We start from the raw sequence: 21,624 nt of genomic DNA on the forward strand, positions 1-21,624 counted from the left end.
GTCTGTTTCTGTTTTTTAGATAGGTTCATTTGTGCCATATTTCAGATTACACATATAAGTGATATCATATGGTATTTGTCTTTCTCTTTCTGACTTATTTCACTAAAAATGATAATCTCTAGTTGCATCCATGTTGCTGCAAATAGCATTATTTCAGTTTTTTATGGCTGAGTAGTATTCCATTGTATATATGTACCACGTCTTCTTTATCCATTCATATGTTGATGGGCATTTAGGTTGTTTCCACGTCTTGGCTATTGTAAATAGTGCTGCTATGAACATAGGGGTACATGTATCTTTTTGAATTATAGTTTTGTCGGGGTATATGCTCAGGAGTGGGATTGCTGGATCATATGGTAGTTCTATTTTTAGTTTTCTGAGGAACTCCCATACTGTTCTCTATAGTGGCTGCACCAACTTACATTCCCACCAACAGGGTAGGAAGGTTCCCTTTTCTCCACACCCTCTCCAGCATTTGTTATTTGTAGACTTTTTAATGATGGCCATTCTGACCCATGTGAGCTGGTCCCTCCTCGTAGTTCTGATTTGCATTTCTTTAATAATTAGTGATGTTGAGCATCTCTTCATGTGTCTACTGGCCATCTGTATGTCTTCTTCGGAGAAATGTCTACTAAAGTCTTCCACCCATTTTTCAATTGAATTATTTGGTTTTTTGTTGTTGATCAACCTCACCTTTTTACTGCTCCAACAGAAGCCAGTATCAGTGTGCCATTTTACGTGCTGATGGTGTGTCTAATTTCAATGCTCCCTCCTGAACCGGGAACCCTTCATGCCTCAGTGTCCTCATGTGGAAAATGGGCTCGGTCATTCCAAACTGCACCTGGCTGGCTATGAAGATTAACTTAAATAAGAAATGGCAATGAGAGCCCATGGCCCAGTGCCCAGCCCCTCCCCCTTCAAAGGGGCATAATTAATGACCTTTCTCTCCTTTTTCTTCAGAATCCATAAAATGAACTGAAAAAAGGGTGTCCCCTGTGGATGAGAGTGAAACTGAATCCTTGGCTCCCCAGGGTCCTGCTTTCTAGACCAAGGATGCCCCCTCCCACCAACAAGGCCAGCACAGACCCAGCTCCTACTGAGAGGGCAGTGCCCGCAGGTTGCTTTCAGCCCCCAAATCCCAGAGGGTAGATGATCCAGAAACTACTGCTGCCTTAGCACACTTGCTCCCCACCTGAGATCCTCTCCCTTCTTCCCACCCCACCCCAGATCCTACAGATCCCCTCAGAAGCCCCCCCAGGTACCCACCAAGCCTGCTCTCCTGGTAACTGAGCCCACAGCACGTGGCACCTTCCCCCACCCCCACCCCCCCACCCCCCCCACCCCCCCACCCCCCCCGCACACTCCAGCCCCTCTTAATGCGTGCGTGCCTCCCTGCCAGACTGCGCGGGCAGGGAGGGACTCGTCCCCCTGTTCCCGGAAGATGGAAGATCGCCCACACCTGGCACTGTGCCTAGCATCCAGCGGGGGCGTCATATCTCCTGAATGATTCATTCATTCCTTTTGAGAGAAAGCAGGACCCCTAAGTGGTTAAGAGTATGGGCTTTAAAGTCACATAGACCTAGGTTCAAGTCTTGGTTCTGACCCTTGGCTCTGTGACCTTGGGAAGGTCATTTCACCTCTCTGAACCTGTTTCCTCCTGTAAAAAAAACCGGAGTGACCACTGACACCATTAAGTCATTGTGAGGGTTAACAGGATCAGCGGAAACCTCCCGCCTCCTGTTTCCTGATCGGTTCCTAGGAGGTGCACAGTATCCAGCCCGTTTTACAGAAAAATAAACTGAGGCCTAACAGGGGAACAGGATAACCCGGGGTGCGGCAGCTGGGGCTAGAACCCAAGCCTGCTGACTCCGTGCCCAGTGCTCCGCCAGCCTCTCGAAGCTCGCGGTGTGCACGTTCCCATCCCCTATCCCCACTCATCCTGGGCCAGGGAGTGAGGGGCTGGCTTCTGCCTCGGACGACCCCCTGGGATCCGGGGAGCGCTTGGGGATCTTCGGCTTGGACCCCGGAAGCGCCGCGCAACTCCCGGGAGCGGAGACAGCGCTCGGGTTTGTCACTTTAAAGAGGGAGCGGGCGGCGAGCGCGAGGGAGCGCGCGGCGGGATCCTGGGAGCGTGCCCGGACTGCGGCGCAGCTCGCGACTGCCGCCCCGGCCCGGCCGAGCCCCCGGACCGCGCCGCGCTCCTCCCAGGCGGGCGCGGGGAGACACTGCAGGCTTGGCTCCGCCGGCTACGGCCGGGCTTGGCGCCGGTGCGTGCGCGCTGCGGGAGGCCGGCCGGGAGCCGGAGCCCAAGCCGGAGCCGGAGCGCAAACCGGAGCCGGAGCTGGAGCGGCGGCCCCTCCGCGGAGCCGGGGTGAGTACGCGCCGTTCGCGCAGGTGCACGCAGTGCCCCTCCCAGCGCCGGGGACCCCCGGCCTCCAAGCTCCCCTCTCGTCTGCACACCCGCGCCGCGCTTGCACACGCAAGCCCGGCACAGCGCACGCCGGGCGCCCTTCCCCGGCCCTGCCACTCCATGCACTGCGCATCGCATCGTGCCCCGCACGCCCGCCCCGCGTGTGCACACACGCGGCTCACCCGGCCATTTACACGCCTCCCCGGCGCCCGCGCTGCACGCACGCCCCTCACACACACAGCGCCCTGATTGTCCCCGCTTTCCCGGCGCCGCCTCACACCCTCTTCCCGGCTCCCGGGTCAGCCCCCCACACTCCGGTCCCCATGTATCCTGGGGGTTACCGCGGCATGGGTGCTGGGTTTTCAGGAAATGCCCCACGTCGCACCCCATTGCCAGGAAGCCCTGGGAGGCCAAGAGGATCCTCAGCCTCTGTCTGGTGTCACCAGCACGGGTGGGGAGCTTTCCAGGGTCTCCCAGCCAACCTTTGATGCCACTGCTCTTTGGGAGAGGAAGCTTGCCCATCTCAGGGCCTTGGGGCTGTAGATTTGGGCTGAAGAAGGGGGAACTGGGTCCAAACATGGGGACCTGGAGCCAGGCCTGTGGGTGGAGGAGCCCTGAGCACGCCCTCCTAGTGACCCCTCTTTCATGGGCTGCAGAGGGACTGGGTGCCCCCTCCTCAGCCAGTGAGGCCACCCTCCCCCACAAAGAGCCTGGGAAACCTGCACCCTGGAATGTTAGCCTCTTCCCTGAGCCAGGGGGTGGGTGACAGGTTTGGAGAGTGGCAGGAACTATGCATCCTACTAGAAATGGGGAAACAGGCTCAGAGAGGGCAGGAGACTCACCCAAATTAACACAGCCAGTCTGGAGAAGGGTCAAGACCCAAGCCCCTGGCCTCCCCACCCTGAAATCTGAAGCCTTTCCAAACAGCTTGGGAGAGAGGGGGCTCCCAGCCTGGGGTTCAACCTTGGACTCTGCCTCTTGTCAGCTCTGGTGACTATGGACAAGTGTTTTCCTGCACCTCAGTTTTCTTACCAGTACAATGGGAAGAGTATCAGCCCCCTCAGAGGGCAGCAGGGAGGATTGGCCGAAATAACACCTGGCGAGTCCTTGGTACAGTGCTCAGCACGTAGTAGGTGCCCAGTTAATGCCAGCTACCACCGTCCTCGCCAGTCTGTACTGTGGTTTTTGTGGGCTTCTGGGGGGATGGTAGCAGGATGTGGTTATTCCAGGAAGTGGGAGCACTTGAAAAGGATCTCAAAGCTAACGCTCCTAAAGAGGGTCCCAGCCTGGAAGGTCGAGGGCTGCCCTGTACCACCCCCCGATCCTTCCCATTGCCTGCTGGCCTCAGGGTGAGGGTAGGGGGAGCCAAAAGCTTGCTAGCCAGAGATGTGACATGGGGACACTAAGCAAGGAAATGGGGTGAGGGGGAGCAGAGACGTGGGGACCCTCTCTGCCGCGGAAGCACCAAATTCCTAGAAAGCCATTTCTTGATAAGCCCAGGAGGAGGCCTCGACTGTGGTCAGATTCCAGTAAGGCCCGTGGCAGTTCCTCCCACCCATCTCCACCCCCGAAAGGCCTGGTCAGGAGGTGGCATGGTGGCCAAGAGCCCAGGCCCAGATGCATTGTACCCGGGAGTCAGTCCCAGTATTGCTACTCATATGCCGAGTGACTCCATCCCCGCCTTCCTAATCTGTAAGAGGGGGATCCGTTTATCCATTCAGTCATCAGGTCTATATCGTGTTCACACTACGAGCCAGGCACTACGCTAGGCATTTAGCATGAATTATGTCTAATTCTTACAGCAAGAGGTACGCATTGCCGGGTAGGTATGGTTAAGCCAGCATTTGAACCCAGAGCTGTTTTCAGTGAGCAAGCACCATGCAATTTAGGGTTTGGGGATTTGGGGCCAGAATGAATAGATGGAGTGAGGAAGGGTGCCAGGAAGGGGCTCAGATGAAGGTTTGGGGCAGCTCTGACCCACCCCTGCGGTGCCCCATTTCCTGTGTGTCAGAAATGCAGGGAAGCTCTGGTCGGAGGCTGCCCTGGCCTCGGATGTGCCTTGTCAGCGTCCTGTTCCAAGCTGAAGCTGCAGCCCCTCTGCCTGGCAAACCTCCAGGCTGCCAGTGGGAGTCTGCTGAGGTTGTCAGTACTGGGTGAGATGGAGTCAGGGGGTCTCAGGGATAGAAAGTAAAGCCACTAAGAAGAGCGCTTGCTGCAGAGCCAGATCTGGCTCGGTCTCAGCTCTCCGCTTACTGGCTGGGTGACCCTGGGCAAATTCACTGCCCTCCCCTGAGCCTCACTTTCCTCCTCTGTGGAGTGGGGATAATAGCAGGATTTGCCCCCTAGGGGTCTTGGGCGAGGCCATGGGGAAGACGTACACGAAGTCCTTTGCACAGGGGCTGTGGCTACTGGATGGGGTGGCAGGCCCAGCTCTACCACTGCTGGCTGTGCGGCTTTGGGCAAGTCACTTAACCTTTCTGAACCTCCCCTAGCTCATCCAAAAGCCTGCTTACCAGGCTCATGAATAGAGATGCTTCCAGGGGCCAGCAGGTTCTGGAAGTGAATGGAAGGGTAGCAGGTGCCAGACCGGAAGAGCAGATGCCCCGTCTGAGGGACAGAGCCTACTCAGCTCCAGCTCTGGCTGTTGGGGGTGGGGGGTGGGGGTGGCAGGGTATACAGACCCACTGTTCCCAAATCTTACTTTTAACGGGAAGCTGGAAACCTATCCTTTTTTTTTTTTTTTTAAGAAATCCATTTTTTAATGGGAAATTTCCCAATTTTTAAATGTTGGTAACTCACTTTAAGACAAATATAACACATCTGCAGGCTGGCAGTGCTGCCCACACAATTCCACTGCTCAAAGTAGGGGTTCAGGGGCCTTTCGGACCATTGCCAGGCGAGGAAGCACAGCAGCTAAGATTTGCCAAAAAGCCCCACTGCACTTCTCATTCCTCCCTCCTGACACCCTGATAAGGCCATCTTAAGCCCCATTTTACAGAGGGGGCAGATCTGGGGTTCAGAGCTGTGCTCAGGCTGCTGCCCCATCCCAGGAACCTCGACATCTCCCCCAAGTTCTCTCTTCCCTCCTCTCAGGCAGATGTGCTTTGGCTTCTCCCGTTCCCAGGGCACATCTGCGGGACCTTCTGGCCTCGGTGAGCCTAGAGTCATTCACACCTTCACTGAAATCACAGCTCCCAGGGTGTTGTGATGAGGAGAGGGGGAAAGGTAGGCAGTGTGGGAGTCTGGGGTCTGAGCTGGACCAGCCTTGGCGAGATGGGGGCCCCTCGACAGCCAGAGGTCTGATACATGGGGGCCCCTCGACAGCCAGAGGTCTGATACAGCAGGTATGGGGTTCTGTCCCCAGCCACAGGAACTTGCCGCAGGGGTGTACCCAGCCCACCCACTCTAGTGTGCTGCTGGCATGGGCTGTCCCCGTGCAGGAAGTCAGCCTGTGCTAGAGAAACAGGAAAGAAAGCTGATGGCATGATCAGATTCCCAGCAAGGCAGAGGCAGACTGGGACATGTGTGTTCATGTTAACATGTGTGTTTTGGTGTATCCAGCCTCCCTTCTGCCACGAAGTAGGGCCACCTTGGGCTTGTACACAGTGCCTAATTTGGCCTGCGGGTTCTCAGGCAACTTTTGAATCCATATGCCACCCCCCCACCCCCCCCCACCCCCCCGCAGTAAGGCACAGGGGTTAGGGAGCGTGGAAACACGTGACCTGGGTTGAACAGTTTCTTAGCTGTGTAGCCTGGGGCAAATGACTTTACCTCCTTGCCTCATGACTGTCTTCCACAAACCAGAGATAGTGATAGCACCTACCTCAAGGGGCTGTTAGAGGTAGGTCATATATGAGGTAATATACATGCAAAGTGCTTAGGGCTTGGTAAGGGCTGCCTAGCAAGGTACTTATGATCTCAGCAGGTCCCAGCAATGAGCTTCCACTTGAATTGGCATGGGTGAAGCCAGTCCAGGTTACCGCCTCCCTCCCATCACCATGACAACCCACATCTCACTGTGGGAGTTGGGGCATCCTCCGGGGAGCTGGGAGCAAGGAGCTGTCTGTGCACCTGGCAGGGCTTTGCCCCAGGGCCCTGTTCCGCCCTGCTTCTCGGGGCCTCCTGTCCTGGGACCTACGGCACTCCCACATGTGCCGGATAACCCTGTCTGGATCAAGGCACCCCAGCTTCTTGACTCCAGAGCTACAAACTGGGGAGAACCCCAGGATTCTAGAAAATGCTCATCCCCTGATTTGACCCCAGTCCCAAAGGGAGCCCACACAATCCTTCGAGGAGTTGCAAACAGGCTAGCCACCATCCAGGACCCTTTTCCTCTCTACCCAGTAGTGTTTACATTTTTTGTGAGTTGGTTGCAACATTTAAAAATCAAGAAACTGCATGTTAAAAAATACCGGTATCTGGCTTTTCAGAAGATCCAGCCAGGCTGGATTGGCGTTCCCGCGGGAACAGAAAAGCAGTTGCCCTTGGGTGGACGGACACTCTGCCAGTCTCCCCCGCCACCGCCCCGTGTACCCCATCTTACCTGTTTATAACCACCTCTCTGAACCGCGAGGGAACGCAGAGGTTAGCGTGGGGGCCGTCCTGTCCTCCGTGTCCCTTGAGCTGAGATCCATACAGCTCATCCTAGCCTCCCTTTTTCAACCCCGCACCCCATTTAGAACATGTCTGGGAGCCAGTTTACTTCTTAGCAACAAAAATAATAAACCTGTAAGCAGTTGCCTGGGCAGGTGATGGCTTGTATGAGCTTCTAGACCTTTCTAGAACAACTTAAACCTTCAAACCTCTCAAACCTTCAGTGGTTCATAAAACTTGGGAGCGGAGGGTGGGGAGGAAACCATCCCAAGCAGAGAAAGAACTGATAATAGAATATTGTAGAAATGCAGCATTTCGGGTCCAATTTAAACAAAAGCATTTGAAGTCAGCCTTAGGGAACACCCTCAGGGGCCACTCTAAGGAGTAACAGAGTTGCTGCTGGTCAGCATGTTGTTGGTAGGATGGAAGTGAAGCAGGGTTGCCAGATATAGCAAGTACAAATACGGGATGCCAGCAACTTTTGAGCTTCAGATAAACAGTGGATAATATTTCAGTATAAGCATGTCCCGTGCGATATTTGGACATACTTCTACTAAAAACGAATCCAAAATTCACGTTTCACTGGGTGTCTTGTGTTTTTGTGTTTGGCAACCCTGAAATGAGGTCTCAGAGTGCTTGAAAAGAGCTTTAAACACCATTTTTTTAAAATGCTATTTTAGGGACTGGGACTTTCCTGACGGTCCAGTGGTTAGGACTCCGCACTTCCACTGCGGAGGGCCCAGGTTCGATCCTTGGTCAGGTAACTAAGATCCTGCATGCCACGCAGCACAGCCAAAAAATAAAAATGAAAGAATAAAAAGAACACTACTTTTGCCCAGGCCCCCTCCACCTGAGTGTGAGCTGGATGATGGGCACCTGGGCCATAGCTGGGGGTGGGGTTGATGACCCTCTGAAGCCCCCTCCACTGACTCTCCTCTCCCTTCCAGTCTCAGCCCCTGCGGTGGGCGTCATGGCCGTGGACGTGGCAGAATACCACCTGAGCGGTGAGTTCCCGCGGCAAACGTGCCATCTCACGGGACCCTCCCACCGGGCCTGGGGTGGGGGATGTCAGTGGGACACCAGTCACGGCCCTGTTTTACTGGTAAGGACTGTCAGTGAGTTGCCCAAGATCACACAGCCTTGGGGACGCCGGGTTGGGGCCAGTCTGAGGTCTCTTCGTCTTTCTGCTCCGGTGGAAGGACTTGAGGGGATCGCCCAGGAGGCCCATGTGCTGCTACTTCCTAAGATCGAGCCTGTCATGCGGAATCCACTCCCCTGGGGCCATTCCTGGAGCCAAAGGCGAGGAAACCCAGGAAGGTCGATGTTAGATCCACAGGACATTAAACTCAGAGGTCGCCCAGTCCAGGGATGGCAGCTCCCACCTTCTCCTCGTGTGTGCCCCTGCAGGCACTGAGCTTGGGACCAGCCTCAAGACACCAGGCACACTCCAGCTGACGATGGATGGTGTCAGAACTGAAGTACCCTCGCCATCTTTTCTCCTTACGTTCCCCTCCCCATTTACAGGTGGGAGAAGGCAGGCTCAGCAAAGGAAAGGGACAGTGACTAAGTAAGTAACAGGGTCAGGACATGGGCCCAGGTCCCCTGACTCCCAGGCCGGTGCTCCCCATCACTCCAGCTCCTCCCCTAGCTCAGACCCCAGCCAGCCCAGGGGGAACCGCCTTTCCCAACTCCCAGCCAGGAATTTTCAGTTTTCACCTGCAGGTTCACAGGTCTTGGTCCAGGCCCTGGCGTGGCCATCAGTAAGTGATGAAATCTCTCTGAGCCTCCACTTACTCATCTGTAAAATGGGGGCAATGCGGCCTGCCTCAGGGACTGCTGGGAAGATTCAATGAGCTAACATGTGTGAAGTGCCCAACAGTTTGAACACAGCTCTCTCCGACCTCCGGGCCTTTGCACATACTGTTCCCTTCCCTTGGGAACTGCCTCTGCCTGGCTAAGGCCTTGAGACTGGTGTGGAGATTTTGAGCACAGATCTGGAGCCAGATTGTCTGGCAGCGAATAGCTCCTCTATCTCTCAGCTTCATCGTCTGTAAAATGGGGATAATAATAGAACCTTCCTCACAGGGTGGTTCTGAGGACTCAGTGGGTTAGTATACATGAAGTGTTTGGGACAGAGCCTGGCGAATGGAAAATAGTAAGGGAACAATTATTACTAAGATTCCTCCTTCCTCATTTCTGGTCTCAGCTCAGATCTCACTTCCCTGGGGAATTCTTCTCATACCTTCCAGAGGCTGGTACGCAACAAAATGAGTAAATAAATGAGCATTAACTGTCATCATTTCATGTCAGCTTGCTGGGGTTTTTCCTTTCGTGTCCCTGGTCCTGCCCCCCTTTTATGCCAGCCAGGGTGCTGGCTTCAGGCCCTCAGCCCCCGGATCCTCACTCTCAGGGGAGCCTGGTGCTGCTTTGCCACTTTGCTGTGCCCATCGCCTATGCAGACGCTGTGCCCGGGCCCTGGCCCGCCCCCTGGCAGCACCCAAGCCCCTGTGAGCTGGCTGGGGCTGTGTGTGTGTCTAGGTGGGAGCCCCCCCGCCACCTCTCCCGCACATGCACTTCACTCTCCAGGCACCAGGTATGTTCCCATCCCATCCCCTATTCGCCAGACTCCCAGGACTTCCTGAGAGCCTGGCCAGGTCTTGGCCCTGGGCCCCCGGTAGCTCTTTGTTGTGGTTTTATTTATACCACAATTTACATTCTCGCAACAGAAGTCAGGAGTAAACAGGTTTGCTCGCCATCCCTCCATCCGCATCTCTGGCTCCTCCCATCCCCCCTGGCCCGCCCAGCCCTTGCCCACACGCTGCGTGAGTTTTACATCAAAATCGTGTGCTTATACCATGTTGGGGATTGTTTTCTGTTTTTTTTTTTTCCTCTTAACAATGCCTGAAACGATTCTCTGCATTGCCACGGTGACATCCTGATGGCCTCAACTGCCATTCTCAAAGCCCAGTGACAGCCCCTCCTGAGGCAGCACCACAGGCACCCTTGCTCGGACCTTCAGGCTGCTTCCAGATTTCTGCTGTTATAAATACAGACTCGATGACTCACTCCAGACATAAAACTTGTTGGGATTTTTTCCCTTAGAATCAATTCCTTTGGGGTAGAACCACTGGATGGGGATGTTTTTGGTGTCATCTCCTCTTTCTGGATGAGGAGACTGGAGCCAGGGAGGTGAGGTGGCCTCAGGGAGCCAAAGCACCTGCACCACGCTCTCCATTTCTCACCCCTGTGGCCTTGAGCCCATAAATATTGGGGTGGCCAAAAAGTTCGTTCGGGTGTGTGTGTGGGTGCTGGGCCCAAAGACCCGAACGAACTTTTGGGCCAACCCAACAGATGTGTTCTTTAACTGCTATCCGCCTCAGTTCTCCTCTAGAAAGTGGAGGTAGGGAACTCGTAGGGTGCTAAGTGCTGCGTAAATGCCAGGGCTGAAGGCTGGGCCCTGCCCTTCTCTGGGGTGAGCAAGTATGGTAGATTCTGGCTGGAGCTGGCTGGGCTCAGCAGAGCAGGGCCCGGCTGGGGCCTCCCATTGCTGGATGATTCCTCCCTACGCAGGCTTTGGGGAGCAGTGGCAGTGGCCCCTCCATCCCCAAATGCCCCCTTCCCTCTCTCTCACTGGGTGCTCTGAAGGCTCTGAGCTTTGCACACCCTCCTCTTCCTTCCGTAAACTCCTGGTGCCTGGCGCCTTGGCCGGCACACTTCTTGCTACTCTTGCATATCCCAGCTTAGGCATCCCTCTTTGGGAAGCCCTCCTGGGCTGTTCTCATCACGACCCCCATCACTCTTTTGTCTATTTATCTGCCCACCCCACCCACTAGACCGTGAGCCACTTATTAAGGACAGGGACTCGGCCTGGGGCTGACCCGCTCCGCAGGGCGCTCACACATAGTAGGTGCTCAGTGGCTGTGTGATGAGAAATCTCCACCCTGAAACACCCTCCCCACATCTCTCTGCCCTGCTGCTAGGGAACCGTGCTGGGTGGAGGCCGGGTGGGGCAGTGGTTTTTACCCCTGCTTGCTCTGGAATCTGGCCGCCAGTGTTGGGATCCCAGGGCCACCCCTTCTTGGCTCTGTGACCTTGGGCAAGTTCTTGTGTGTCTCAGTTTCCCCATTTGAATCGAGTATAGAGGCAACACTGAGAATGGTTTAGAGAATTATATTTGCCAACAGTGCGATCTTCGGCAAAACGAATCCTACTGTGTCTCATTGGCTTCTTTTGGGAATGCAGAGCCAGGTTTCCCAGAAGAGTGACTTAACATTTATGGTTCTGCCGTGGGCCAAGCTCCGTGCTAGGTGAGGACTTACCCAACACAGTTGAGGGGGTAGTTAATTACCGTTTGGGGACAGTGAGGCTCAGGTAAGTGAGGTTGTTAAAGCATCCGCGGACAGAACGCATTTGAGCATCTGGATTTGTCCCCAAGCCCTGCCCAGCCTACAGCCACCTCTCACTTCTGGCTGAGTTTTTTGTTTGTTTGCTTTTTGGTAACAGCTTTATCAAGATAAAACTCACGCGCCATAAGTTCACTCACTTAAAGTGTACAGTTCAGTGGGCTTCAGTATATTACGCAACCATCAGCACAATCAATTTTTAGAATATATTCATCACCCCAAAAATAAACCCCATACTCCACATTTCCCCCTACTCCCCCCAACCCCTGGCAGCCCCTGACAATCACTAATCTACTTTCTGTCTGTATAGATTTGCCTCTTTTGGACATTTCATAGAAATAGAATCATACAACATATGGTCTTGGGGCACTGGCTTCTTTCACTTAGCTTGATGTTTTCAAGGTTCATCCATGTTATAACGTGTATCATTTCATTCCTTTTCATTGCTGAATAATATTCCATTGTATGGATGTACTACATTTTATTTTCCCGTTCATCAATTGATGGACATTGGATTGTTTTAGATGAGGTCTGAGGCAAAAAGGGGGTCATTTCTTTTTCTCCCCCAAGTTCCCTTCCACTTTCCTCAGATCCCAACAGGCTGCATTGATTATCTGGAAGCAGAAGTCCTCTGAAGGTAGAGAGAACTCAAAGAGGCAAGAAAAACCCCATCTGGGGCTTCCTTGGCGGCACAGCGGTTAAGAATCCGCCTGCCAAAGCAAGGGACATGAGTTCGAACCCTAGTCCGGGAAGATCCCACGTGCTGCAGAGCAACTAAGCCCGTGAGCCACAACTACTGAGCCCGCGTGCCTAGAGCCCGTGCTCTGCAACAAGAGAAGCCACCACAATGAGAAGCCTGTGCACTGCAACGAAGAGTAGCCCCTGCTCACCTCAACTAGAGAAAAGCCCCTGTACAGCAACAAAGACCCAGTGCAGCCAAAAATAAAATTAATTAATTAAAAAAAAAACCCTACCTGTTTAAAGCCTAAGGAATATTTAACCATTGTTCACAGCTCTTCATCTGCTCTACCCAAGTGTCACTCCTGATAGTAATGTATGTTTTTGTGGAAAGGAGCTAAAAGCAGATATCGGAGGGTGTATAGCTTGTTCAACACTGGATCCCCAGCACCCAGCACAGAACCTGACATAGTAGACACTCAATAGATACTTTTTCAATGAATAAGCAAATCAGTGCTGAACTACAGGCTCACTGGGTGGGAATGTGTAACAACTGAGGGGTCCTAGTGCCCATTAACGAGAGACTGCTCTGCTCTTGCCTTGCAGTCATCAAGAGCCCCCCTGACTGGGAAGTGGGTGTCTATGCTGCCGGGGCCCTGGCACTGCTGGGAATTGCAGCTGTGAGCCTGTGGAAGCTCTGGACGTCGGGGAGCTTCCCCAGCCCCTCCCCGTTCCCAAACTACGACTACAGGTACCTTCAGCAGAAGTATGGTGAGAGCTACGCAGAGGCCCGGCAGAAGGTGAGGCTTCTGTTCTCATGGGTGCCCACTGGATTGCACACCCCATGCCCCAACCGTCCACTCTCAGGACTGGCCCCCACTCCCTCCCCCGCTCACTCCCTCCTGGTTAATTTCCTCCTGCCAACAGGGACCCTTGTCCTCCTCCACATTCCAGCATAGCCCAGTGCTAGGTAATCCATGAATACTTGGCGAATGAATGAATGCTTTCAATTTAAAACACCATCCTGTGAAAATTACAGGAAAACAAAAATAAGAAGAAAAACCTCCCCAAATGTCACCACCCAGAGGCAAGCAACTGTGAATTGTCTTCAAACTATTAACATTTTGATTTATTTCTTTCCAATATTTTAAATCTAGGCCCCTCCCCCCCGGTATTTTTTCCATGCATAGTTTTTACACAATGGGTGTCATCTCTACAGAGAATTTTATACCCTACCCTTTTCATCTCACGTAAAACGGAAGCACTTTCTCATATTGTTGATTGTAAACATTATTTTAATGGCTGCCTAAGATTCCTTTTTATGTATGTGCCATGGTTTACTAAATGCCACTATAAATAATGCAGTAAATGGTTTACATGTAAAACTTTGTCTTCATTTGGGATTACGTACTTTGAATGAATGCCCAGATGTGAAACTGCTGTATCAGGGAGTATAAACATTTTTAGGGCTCTCTATATATTGTTAAATGCTTCATCACTTAACACTGGCAGAGAATTTTTCTAACATCATGTAGAGTTCCAGAGAGCACAGCCAGAATCTGTTACCAGATAAAGGTCCCACATGCTCACTCATTTGGGGTTTTGGAAGGAATTATCTCACGCTCAGTTGGAGGGACTGTAAATTGGAACAACTTTTCCAAAGAGCATTTTGGAAACATGTATCAAAAGCTTTCAAAAGGACTATGTCCTCAGGACTTCCCTGGTGGCACAGTGGTTAAGAATCCGCCTGCCAATGCAGGGGACACGGGTTCGATCCCCAGTCTGGGAAGATCCCAAGTGCCGTGGAACAACTAAGCCCGTGCGCCACAACTACTGCCTGTGCTCTAGAGCCCGAGAGCCACAACTACTGAGCCCATGTGCCACAACGACTGAAGTCACATGCCTAAAGCCCGTGCTCCACAAGAGAAGCCACCGCGATGAGAAGCCCACACACCGCAACAAAGAGTAACCCCCACTCGCAGCAACTAGAGAAAGCCTATGCACAGCAACGAAGACCCAACACAGCCAAAAATAAAAAATAAATAAAATAGATTTAAAAAAAAAAAAAAAGGACTATGTCCTCTAAGTCAAGATTTTAAGAAAGCTATTCAAGGGGCTTACCTGGAGGTCCAGTGGTTAAGACTCTGCACTTCCACTGCAGGGGGCACGGGTTCGTTCCCTAGTTAGGGAGCTAGGATCCTGCATGCCGTGCAGCGCGGCCAAAAAAAAAAAAGGAAAGCTATTCAATGCTGCATTGTTTATATTTGTGAAAAATTAAAAACAATATAAACGTCCAACTGTAGGGGAATAGTAAAATAAACTATGGCGATCCACTCAATGGCAAATTAAGGGGACCATTAAAAATTATGGTAATGAAGATTATGTACCAACATGGGAGATGCTTACAGTACAAAGGTTTTTGTTTTCTCAAATCCCAAGGTCAATTGACAGAAAAGAAAAATTTGAATATTAGTGTTATCCAACTTGAAATCTTCCTCATGTGGTAGACATTTTTGTAAACTTCCTTTGAGGCTGCTCTGTCATGTATTGAGTATCTGTACTCTAGTTTTCTTACCCGTTCCCCTTCTGCTGGACACTTAGATTGCTAACTATTTTTCCTTTTTATAAACATCACTGCAGTGAACATCTTTATGTATGAAACTCAGTCCATATAAATAAACATTTTGAGAAAAAGCTCTCTTACTTCCTGGTTAGGGAGAGAAAACTGACATGAAATAACAATAAAGAAGGAACTTCCTAACTAAGGCATGCCCTGTTTTTGCGAAAGGGGAACTTGGAGGTGCCTTGCATGAACAGGGCTTACCGTATCTCTTTGCTGTCTCTTCAAGACCATGCCTATTGCCCTTTCGATGCTCCCATGTCCCTTTTTCTCACCCCCAGAGAGTGCCTGCCTGGAATGCCCAGCGGGCCAGCGCTAGGGGGCCACCCAGTCGCAAAGGCAGCCTCAGCATTGAGGACACCTTTGAGAGCATCAGCGAGCTGGGACCCCTGGAGCTGATGGGCCGTGAGCTGGACCTGGCCCCCTACGGGACCCTCCGAAAATCCCAGTCGGCCGACTCCCTGAACTCCATCTCCTCCGTGAGCAACACCTTCGGGCAGGACTTCACGCTGGGCCAGGTGGAGGTGAGCATGGACTACGATGCCGCCTCCCACACCCTCCACGTGGCTGTGCTGCAGGGCAAGGACCTCCTGGAGCGGGAGGAAGCCAGCTTCGAGTCCTGCTTCATGCGCGTCAGCCTGCTGCCGGATGAGCAGATCGTGGGCATTTCCCGGGTAAGTGGGGGCTGGGAGGGCGGGGCAGCCGTGTGCCCGGGGCTCTCAGGAGCCTTGCCCAGGCAGGCAGGGGTGCAGGGCCAGGCAGAATCTGAGGATGGCGCTAGAGAGCAGATTTGGATGCTGATCCCGGAGCAGAAGGTGCTGGCTATAGGGAGGACAGAACTGGGAGTCTGGGGCCTCCACCTGCAGGCTCCCATTGTGTGCAGTCCTCAGCAGTCCTGCCACATGAATCCAGTGTGTGGTAATTGTCCATCTGTCAATTGTGTCAACTTGGGGACCCGGCAGGGAAGGGATGACAAGCTCATGTTGGCTAATTTGGGGACAGCTTAATAACAGGACTGTTATAATGCTGTGGGGGGGGGGGTGACCTCAGGGATGGCGTGGTACCCTGGCCTGAGGGGATGAGGGGAACGCGAGGTTGCCTAAAGACCAGTGTATGCAGAGGGCCACCTTGATAGGCGCTGTGCCCTTTGGCCAAGAGGCGCCGTCTGCTCGCAGCACGAGAAGGACCTGGAGGAATAAGCACCCGACCTCCCTCCGACCTCTGGTTTCCCTCCAGTGACCCCTACTGGCTGACCCCACCGGAAGCCAGAGGCCTAGGGAGCCTGTTGGTGCAGCCCATGGAGGTCAGCCCCTGGGGCCGAAAGCAGGGGGGAGGGTGCAGAATAAGCCGGGAGGGGCAAGGAGAGGGACCCAGCACACCCCCAGGATACCCCTCCGTGCTCCGCCCCCCTTGCTGAGAGAGAGAGGGGTCTACGTGAGACACCCTGCTGCCCAGCACCAGCGGTCGAGGTCAGCCCAGCACGGGCTGTGACCAGGGCAGGAGGATCCTGCGGTCAAGTGGCTCTGGCTCCTCAGAGACCCACCCGTGTCCAGTCCTGTTTCCTGTGCTGACATTGGCTGCCCCTCAGAGGTGGAGACTGTCATTCCTCTCCTGCCCCACCCTGCCCCCCTCACTCTAGGTGGGTCTAGAACCAACCACCAGGGCGTACGTAGGGCCGAGAAGGGGAGGCCAGCTTCAGAGAGGCAGCCCAGTGGGTGGTTAGGTGCGGGACCCTGGAGCCTGATTGCCTGGGTTCAAATCCTGGTTCCCTACTTCCTAGAAGTGTGACTTTGGGTGAGTCACTTAAGCACTCTGTGACTCAGTTTTCCCATCTGTCAAGTGGGCATCAGAGCGCTTCAGGAAATGCAAAATCCTTAGCCCAGTCCTTGGTAAGCGCTCAATGGACTGTCGTCCGTCAGGACCACGAAGTGTTCCCGTTGAGCCCAGATCCACGCTGCCCGCGGCCTCAGCTGCCTGGAGGACCTGGGCGGTTCTGGACACATCCCTTGAGGCAGCACGTTGACAGCAGCCACCACGGCCTGATGTATGCTGAGAACCTGGTTCGCAGAGCCCAACGCATCTGCGACCCTCTCATTAGCCCCAGTGATGGGGGATGGATTGAGGGCATCTTATAGATGAGGAAACTGAGGCTCAGGAAAGTGCTTTGCCCACGACAACCCCAGCAAGTGAGCAGGAGATCCGGGACTCCACCCCAGGGGTCTCCATGTGCTCATAAAGTACAACGTACAGAGAATGGATCGTCAGGGCGCCTGCGCTCCTATGGGCAGGGGACAGTCAAGGGGCTAATTTGGCCAAAGGAAGGAATTTAGGGCCAAAGATCGTGAAAAGCCTGAATGTCAGGGTCAGGATCAGGAGGTGGGCTTTATCCCAGGAAGGAAGGGTCGCCCTTGGCTCTCAAGCAGATGATTGGGTAGGGGATGTAGCTCCCAGGGCGCAAGGTAAGAAGAGACTTTTCCAGCCCAGACAGTGACCGAAGAGTGCAGCTCATGGCATCTGGAGGTACCGACAGATTTATCCCCAAGAAGGCAGGCTTCTTAGCATCACAGCCCAGCCAATCCCAGTGAGTGGGTGGCTGCCCCCAGGTTGGGCAGCCCCCCGGCATCAGGCGAGGTGCCAGGGATGAGATCTCCTCTCTTAAAATATCGCCAGGCAGTGACCAAAGCAGCCCCCCACGGAAGGGGGATCAGTGCCCACAAGTGCACCTTCCCAGAGGGCCCACCCACGGCTTCCTGGGAAGAGGCCAGTGGCGCCCACCAGGCAGGACTAGGCTTAGAAACAGAGTCTGCCCAGCCTTGCCTCGTCATTCCATCGGTCCATCCACCCCATAACGTTCAGAGAGCCCTAGGCCAGGCCCCATGCGGGATGGGACATCAGTGACTCTCAACTTCACAGACAGCTATCCCTACTCACTGCATGCCTGGCCCAGGGCTGGACTTGAACACGTGCAAGAAAGATGGCCAGCTCAGCCGGCACATTGCAAGGGTTCTGTGGACCCATGGGCACTGAGGATGGGAATTAGTTGGGGTCAGCTTGTGGAAGCTTCGAATGCCAGGCCACTAGATTGGCCACCACTGAGAAGAGGACAGGGGGCTTTTATATCATCAGGGCTGAGCCACCAAAGGAAGGATTGGCATTGCAGTGGGGGGACAGCTGAGCCAAGACGCTAGCCCAGGTCTCCAGACACCCCATCCAGTGCTCACTCCCTGCCGTAGCCTCGCAGGCATCCGGCTGCCACCTCCTCCCCAGCTTTGGACCTCCTTCCACTGCTCTTTCTCTCTGCAGATCCAGAGGAACTCCTACTCCATCTTCTTCGACGAGAAGTTCTCCATCCCCCTGGACCCTGCAGCCCTGGAGGAGAAGAGCCTGCGGTTTTCCGTGTTTGGCATCGATGAAGATGAGCGGAATGTGAGCACAGGGGTGGTGGAGCTGAAGCTTTCTGTGCTTGACCTCCCGCTGCAGCCCTTCGGCGGCTGGCTCTACCTACAGGACCAGAACAAGGTAAGCCCTCCCTCCTGCCTGTGCCTGAGGACAGCGCCATATGTACACTTCAGAGGAGGGATCCACTGTCCTCGCAACAGCCTGAACACCAGCATCTTTAGATTAGAGAAAGAGCTGAGCCACACTCAAGGAAACTCAGTTTACTGCATGCAAATGAAAGGCACCCTGACCACTGTTTACAGCCCTTCTACTGCTCCTACCACCAAACCTTTAGAAGCTCTACTCCTGTAGAGCTTCTGTTAGGGAAGTACTCCTCTGGCCCTCAGGTGAGTTATTTCAGACAGAGGCCAAGCTGCAGTTTACCGTCGTAAATGTAGCAGTGCTTAGGCAGCATCGCTGTTATTTAAGCAAATGATCTACTAATTCCAGTCCACCTGGACCTGTAAGTGCTACTACCGGAGAATGTTTTCTGTGGTCTGGAATGAGGGAACATAACTGCATTTTGTTGCTGCATTTGACAGGCAACCTCTGGCCTTCCTTCCAAGGCAGGACCCGTACCCGGTACAAGGCAGGGATGGCGCTGTGGAGCGGGAGAGGGGTCCCTTTCTCAATCCCACCAGCCTGGTGCCCTGGTGTAAGGGCCCCCAAGAGCAGCAGCTTCTCAGTGGAGAAGGAAGCTTCTGCCTTTCCCTGGGCCCCTCAAGTCCAGGGGCAGAAGCCCTCTGAGTCACTCGCCTGTCCTCCAGGCCGCCGACGCTGTGGGCGAGATCCTGCTGTCCCTCAGCTACCTCCCAACGGCCGAGCGTCTTACAGTGGTCGTGGTGAAAGCCAAGAATCTCATCTGGACCAACGACAAGACCACAGCGGGTAAGGCCCTCCTGGCTGCCTGGCTCCTCCGTGGGGCAGGTGGGAGCCATGGCCCAGCTGCTAAGCCCTGGGCACCTGGAGGCATCAGCAGGTGTAGGGCACAGTGCCAGGCCCCCCACCCCTGGCTTTGGCTGGGCTCAGGAGCCATGCACAGTGGGAAGATTAATCTAGCTGGGGAAACATGGGAACCACAGAGGCTGGCAGGGAGCCCCTGTGGGGGAGGGATGGGAGTCTGAGAGCAGGAGGCTGGGGCACTGGTATGAAAACAAGGTGGGCGTTTCCCGGAGGCTGGACCGCATCCCAGATCCCAAACGGGGACCAGGGCCACTGAGATGGTGTGGGTGCCAGGCAGGACCTGATGCGTCATGTCTGCAGGAGCCTCAGCCCCGAGACTGAGGGCTGCAGGAGGCTGACTGGGAGCCTGGGGGACCCGGGTCCAGGCAGGTGCAGCAAGGACACCCAGTGGGTGGTAAGTGACGAGCAGGCAGCACCTCGTGATTCCAGAGCTGCATGTCCTTGAGTCAGGCTCCACTAAGCAGGCGCCGGGTGACTCGGGGCTGACATCTGCATTTGGGCCATTTATAGAATGAAAACTGGTGGGTCTGCTGAGCTCCCCAGAGCCTCACGTGAGGGGAGCACTCGTGCGGGCTGGTGGGCCGGCTGCCAGAGTCCAAAGCCCAGCTCTTCTCCTGACTCGCGCGTGAGCCTCGGTTTTCTCATCTGTAAAATGGGAACGCAATAAAGGACTGATGGCAGGACTGCAGGAGAGAGTGGCCGGTGAGCCGCTGTGACCGGGCAGGTCTATGCCAAGTGAGTGTCGCACTGGCTGTCACCCCCACCCCCCTCCCCGCCCACAGACCCCTTCGTCAAGGTGTACCTGCTGCAGGATGGGAGGAAGATGAGCAAAAAGAAGACGGCTGTGAAGAGGGACGACCCTAACCCAGTGTTCAATGAAGCCATGATCTTCTCAGTGCCAGCCATCGTGCTCCAGGTGAGGGGGGATGGCGCAGGGGGTGGGCCCCTCTATCCCCTCCAGTCTATCTCCTCAGAGCTCCTGCAGGGGGTGATGGTTTGCCTTAAGGCATCACCTTTCTAGTCGAGAAGCGTGTATTGAGCACCTACTAGGTACCAGCCCTCTGGTGGGTGCTGGGGACATGGGAATTGCTTCCTTGGCGCTCACAAGGGACAGGCAGGGAAGTCTCCAGACAATTCCCATCCACTAAGAGCGTGCCAGACCTTGGCAGTCAGGGGAGGCCTCTGTAGGTGGGGGTAGCTAAGCTGAGATCTGTGGGAAGACAGTTCCCGGTGGAGGAAGCTGCAAAGGACTAGGGATGAGCCAGGACTGACCCAACGCCCAGAGCTCTGGCCCTAAATCTCCCGAGGTCCTGCCTACAGAGGCCCTGTGGAGCTCCCCAGAACCCCACTGGCCTTCAGCAGGCGATGTGCCCCAGGGAGACCCCCTCCCAGCACAGATATCACAGGCCAAGGGTGGGAGGACTGCAGAGGATGTGCCCTGGGCGACAGAAGTGGCCCAGCTTGCATGCCTCAGAAGATGGGGAGCTCACCACCTTCCCTCACTCCCTCCTTCCATCCTTGGGCATTCCTGACCACGTGAGAAAGTCCTTTTGTGCCTTGAGCCAAAACTTGCCCCTTGGCCCTGGGGCTGTACAGAAACCCCCTAATCTCGCCTCTTGGGATAGCCGGCCTGAATTTGAAAGCCCAGAACTCTGCCGCACTCTCGGTGTTCGGAATCCAAAAAAACATCTCAGCATCCCTGGTTGGTCCTGCCTTGCCACCCTCACGGGACAGGCCACCCATCTGCCCCCTGCTTCCCTGGGTGTTCTAGTGCCACTACTCCTACTCTGCAGCCTCCTAGGGCGAGACACTTCCTGGGACCGGAGGTGGGGGGAGGGGAGGGGGAGGGGGGAGGGGAAGGAGAGAAGTCAGGCTGGGTTCCAGTCTCAGCTTCACCACTTTGAGCTCAAGCAAGTTCTTTCCCTTCCTGTTATGAGTCCAACATATGGTTATCTCAGGATTAACAACAGACATCTATAATGCTCTGATGGTGTGCGGGCACTGTTCTAAGTGCTTTACACGTTTTAACTCATTTTGTTCCCAGAACAGGTGGGAACTATGATTATCACCATTTTACAGATGGGGAAACTGAGGTAGGAAGAGCCCAAGTCACTGCCCAAGGTCACGCAGTAAGGAAGTGCTGAGGCCAGCATTTACATCTGGGCTGTGAGGTTAGACAGGTCAGAGGTGAGGATTCACGGGGCCATGCCTGGCACCCCGCTGGGGCCTGGGGGCCATGGGGGACCTCTGGCACTGCCCCTGGTCCCTAGCACCCATGTCACTTCCTCCCCAGGACCTGTCTCTCCGTGTGACGGTAGCTGAGAGCAGCAGTGATGGCCGTGGGGACAACGTAGGCCATGTCATCATTGGGCCGTCAGCCAGTGGCATGGGCACCACGCACTGGAACCAGATGCTGGCCACGCTGCGCAGGCCCGTGTCCATGTGGCACCCTGTCCGGCGAAACTAGCAGCCAGGGCAGGGCCCGGGTGGGCACCGGAGCCCGGCGTGAACTCAGCTCC

The 21,624-nt window shown here is 54.6% G+C and overlaps 1 protein-coding gene across 1 annotated transcript; it reads left to right on the forward strand.

The window, feature by feature from the left end:
- The first annotated feature begins 1,843 nt into the window (after nucleotides 1–1,843).
- Nucleotides 1,844–21,572, forward strand: SYT12 (synaptotagmin 12). The gene is made up of 8 exons (XM_065882589.1): nucleotides 1,844–2,371; nucleotides 7,951–8,007; nucleotides 12,691–12,884; nucleotides 14,986–15,378; nucleotides 18,008–18,223; nucleotides 18,910–19,030; nucleotides 19,888–20,021; nucleotides 21,399–21,572. Exons 2-8 carry the CDS (start codon nucleotides 7,974–7,976, stop codon nucleotides 21,570–21,572), a joined length of 1,266 nt encoding a protein of 421 aa, XP_065738661.1. The 5' UTR covers nucleotides 1,844–2,371; nucleotides 7,951–7,973.
- Nucleotides 21,573–21,624: the final 52 nt, after the last annotated feature.

The sequence above is a fragment of the Phocoena phocoena genome, chromosome 8 (genome assembly GCF_963924675.1).
Source record: "Phocoena phocoena chromosome 8, mPhoPho1.1, whole genome shotgun sequence".
In the NCBI taxonomy this organism is placed as follows: Eukaryota; Metazoa; Chordata; class Mammalia; order Artiodactyla; family Phocoenidae; genus Phocoena; species Phocoena phocoena.

Bases quoted from the DNA above. Each gene is read 5' to 3' on its own strand.
- SYT12 (XM_065882589.1), top strand. From the start codon at position 7,974: ATGGCCGTGGACGTGGCAGAATACCACCTGAGCG. The intron at 18,224-18,909 runs GTAAGCCCTCCC...CCTGTCCTCCAG, and splicing joins ACCTACAGGACCAGAACAAG to GCCGCCGACGCTGTGGGCGA. The intron at 19,031-19,887 runs GTAAGGCCCTCC...CCCCGCCCACAG, and splicing joins CAACGACAAGACCACAGCGG to ACCCCTTCGTCAAGGTGTAC.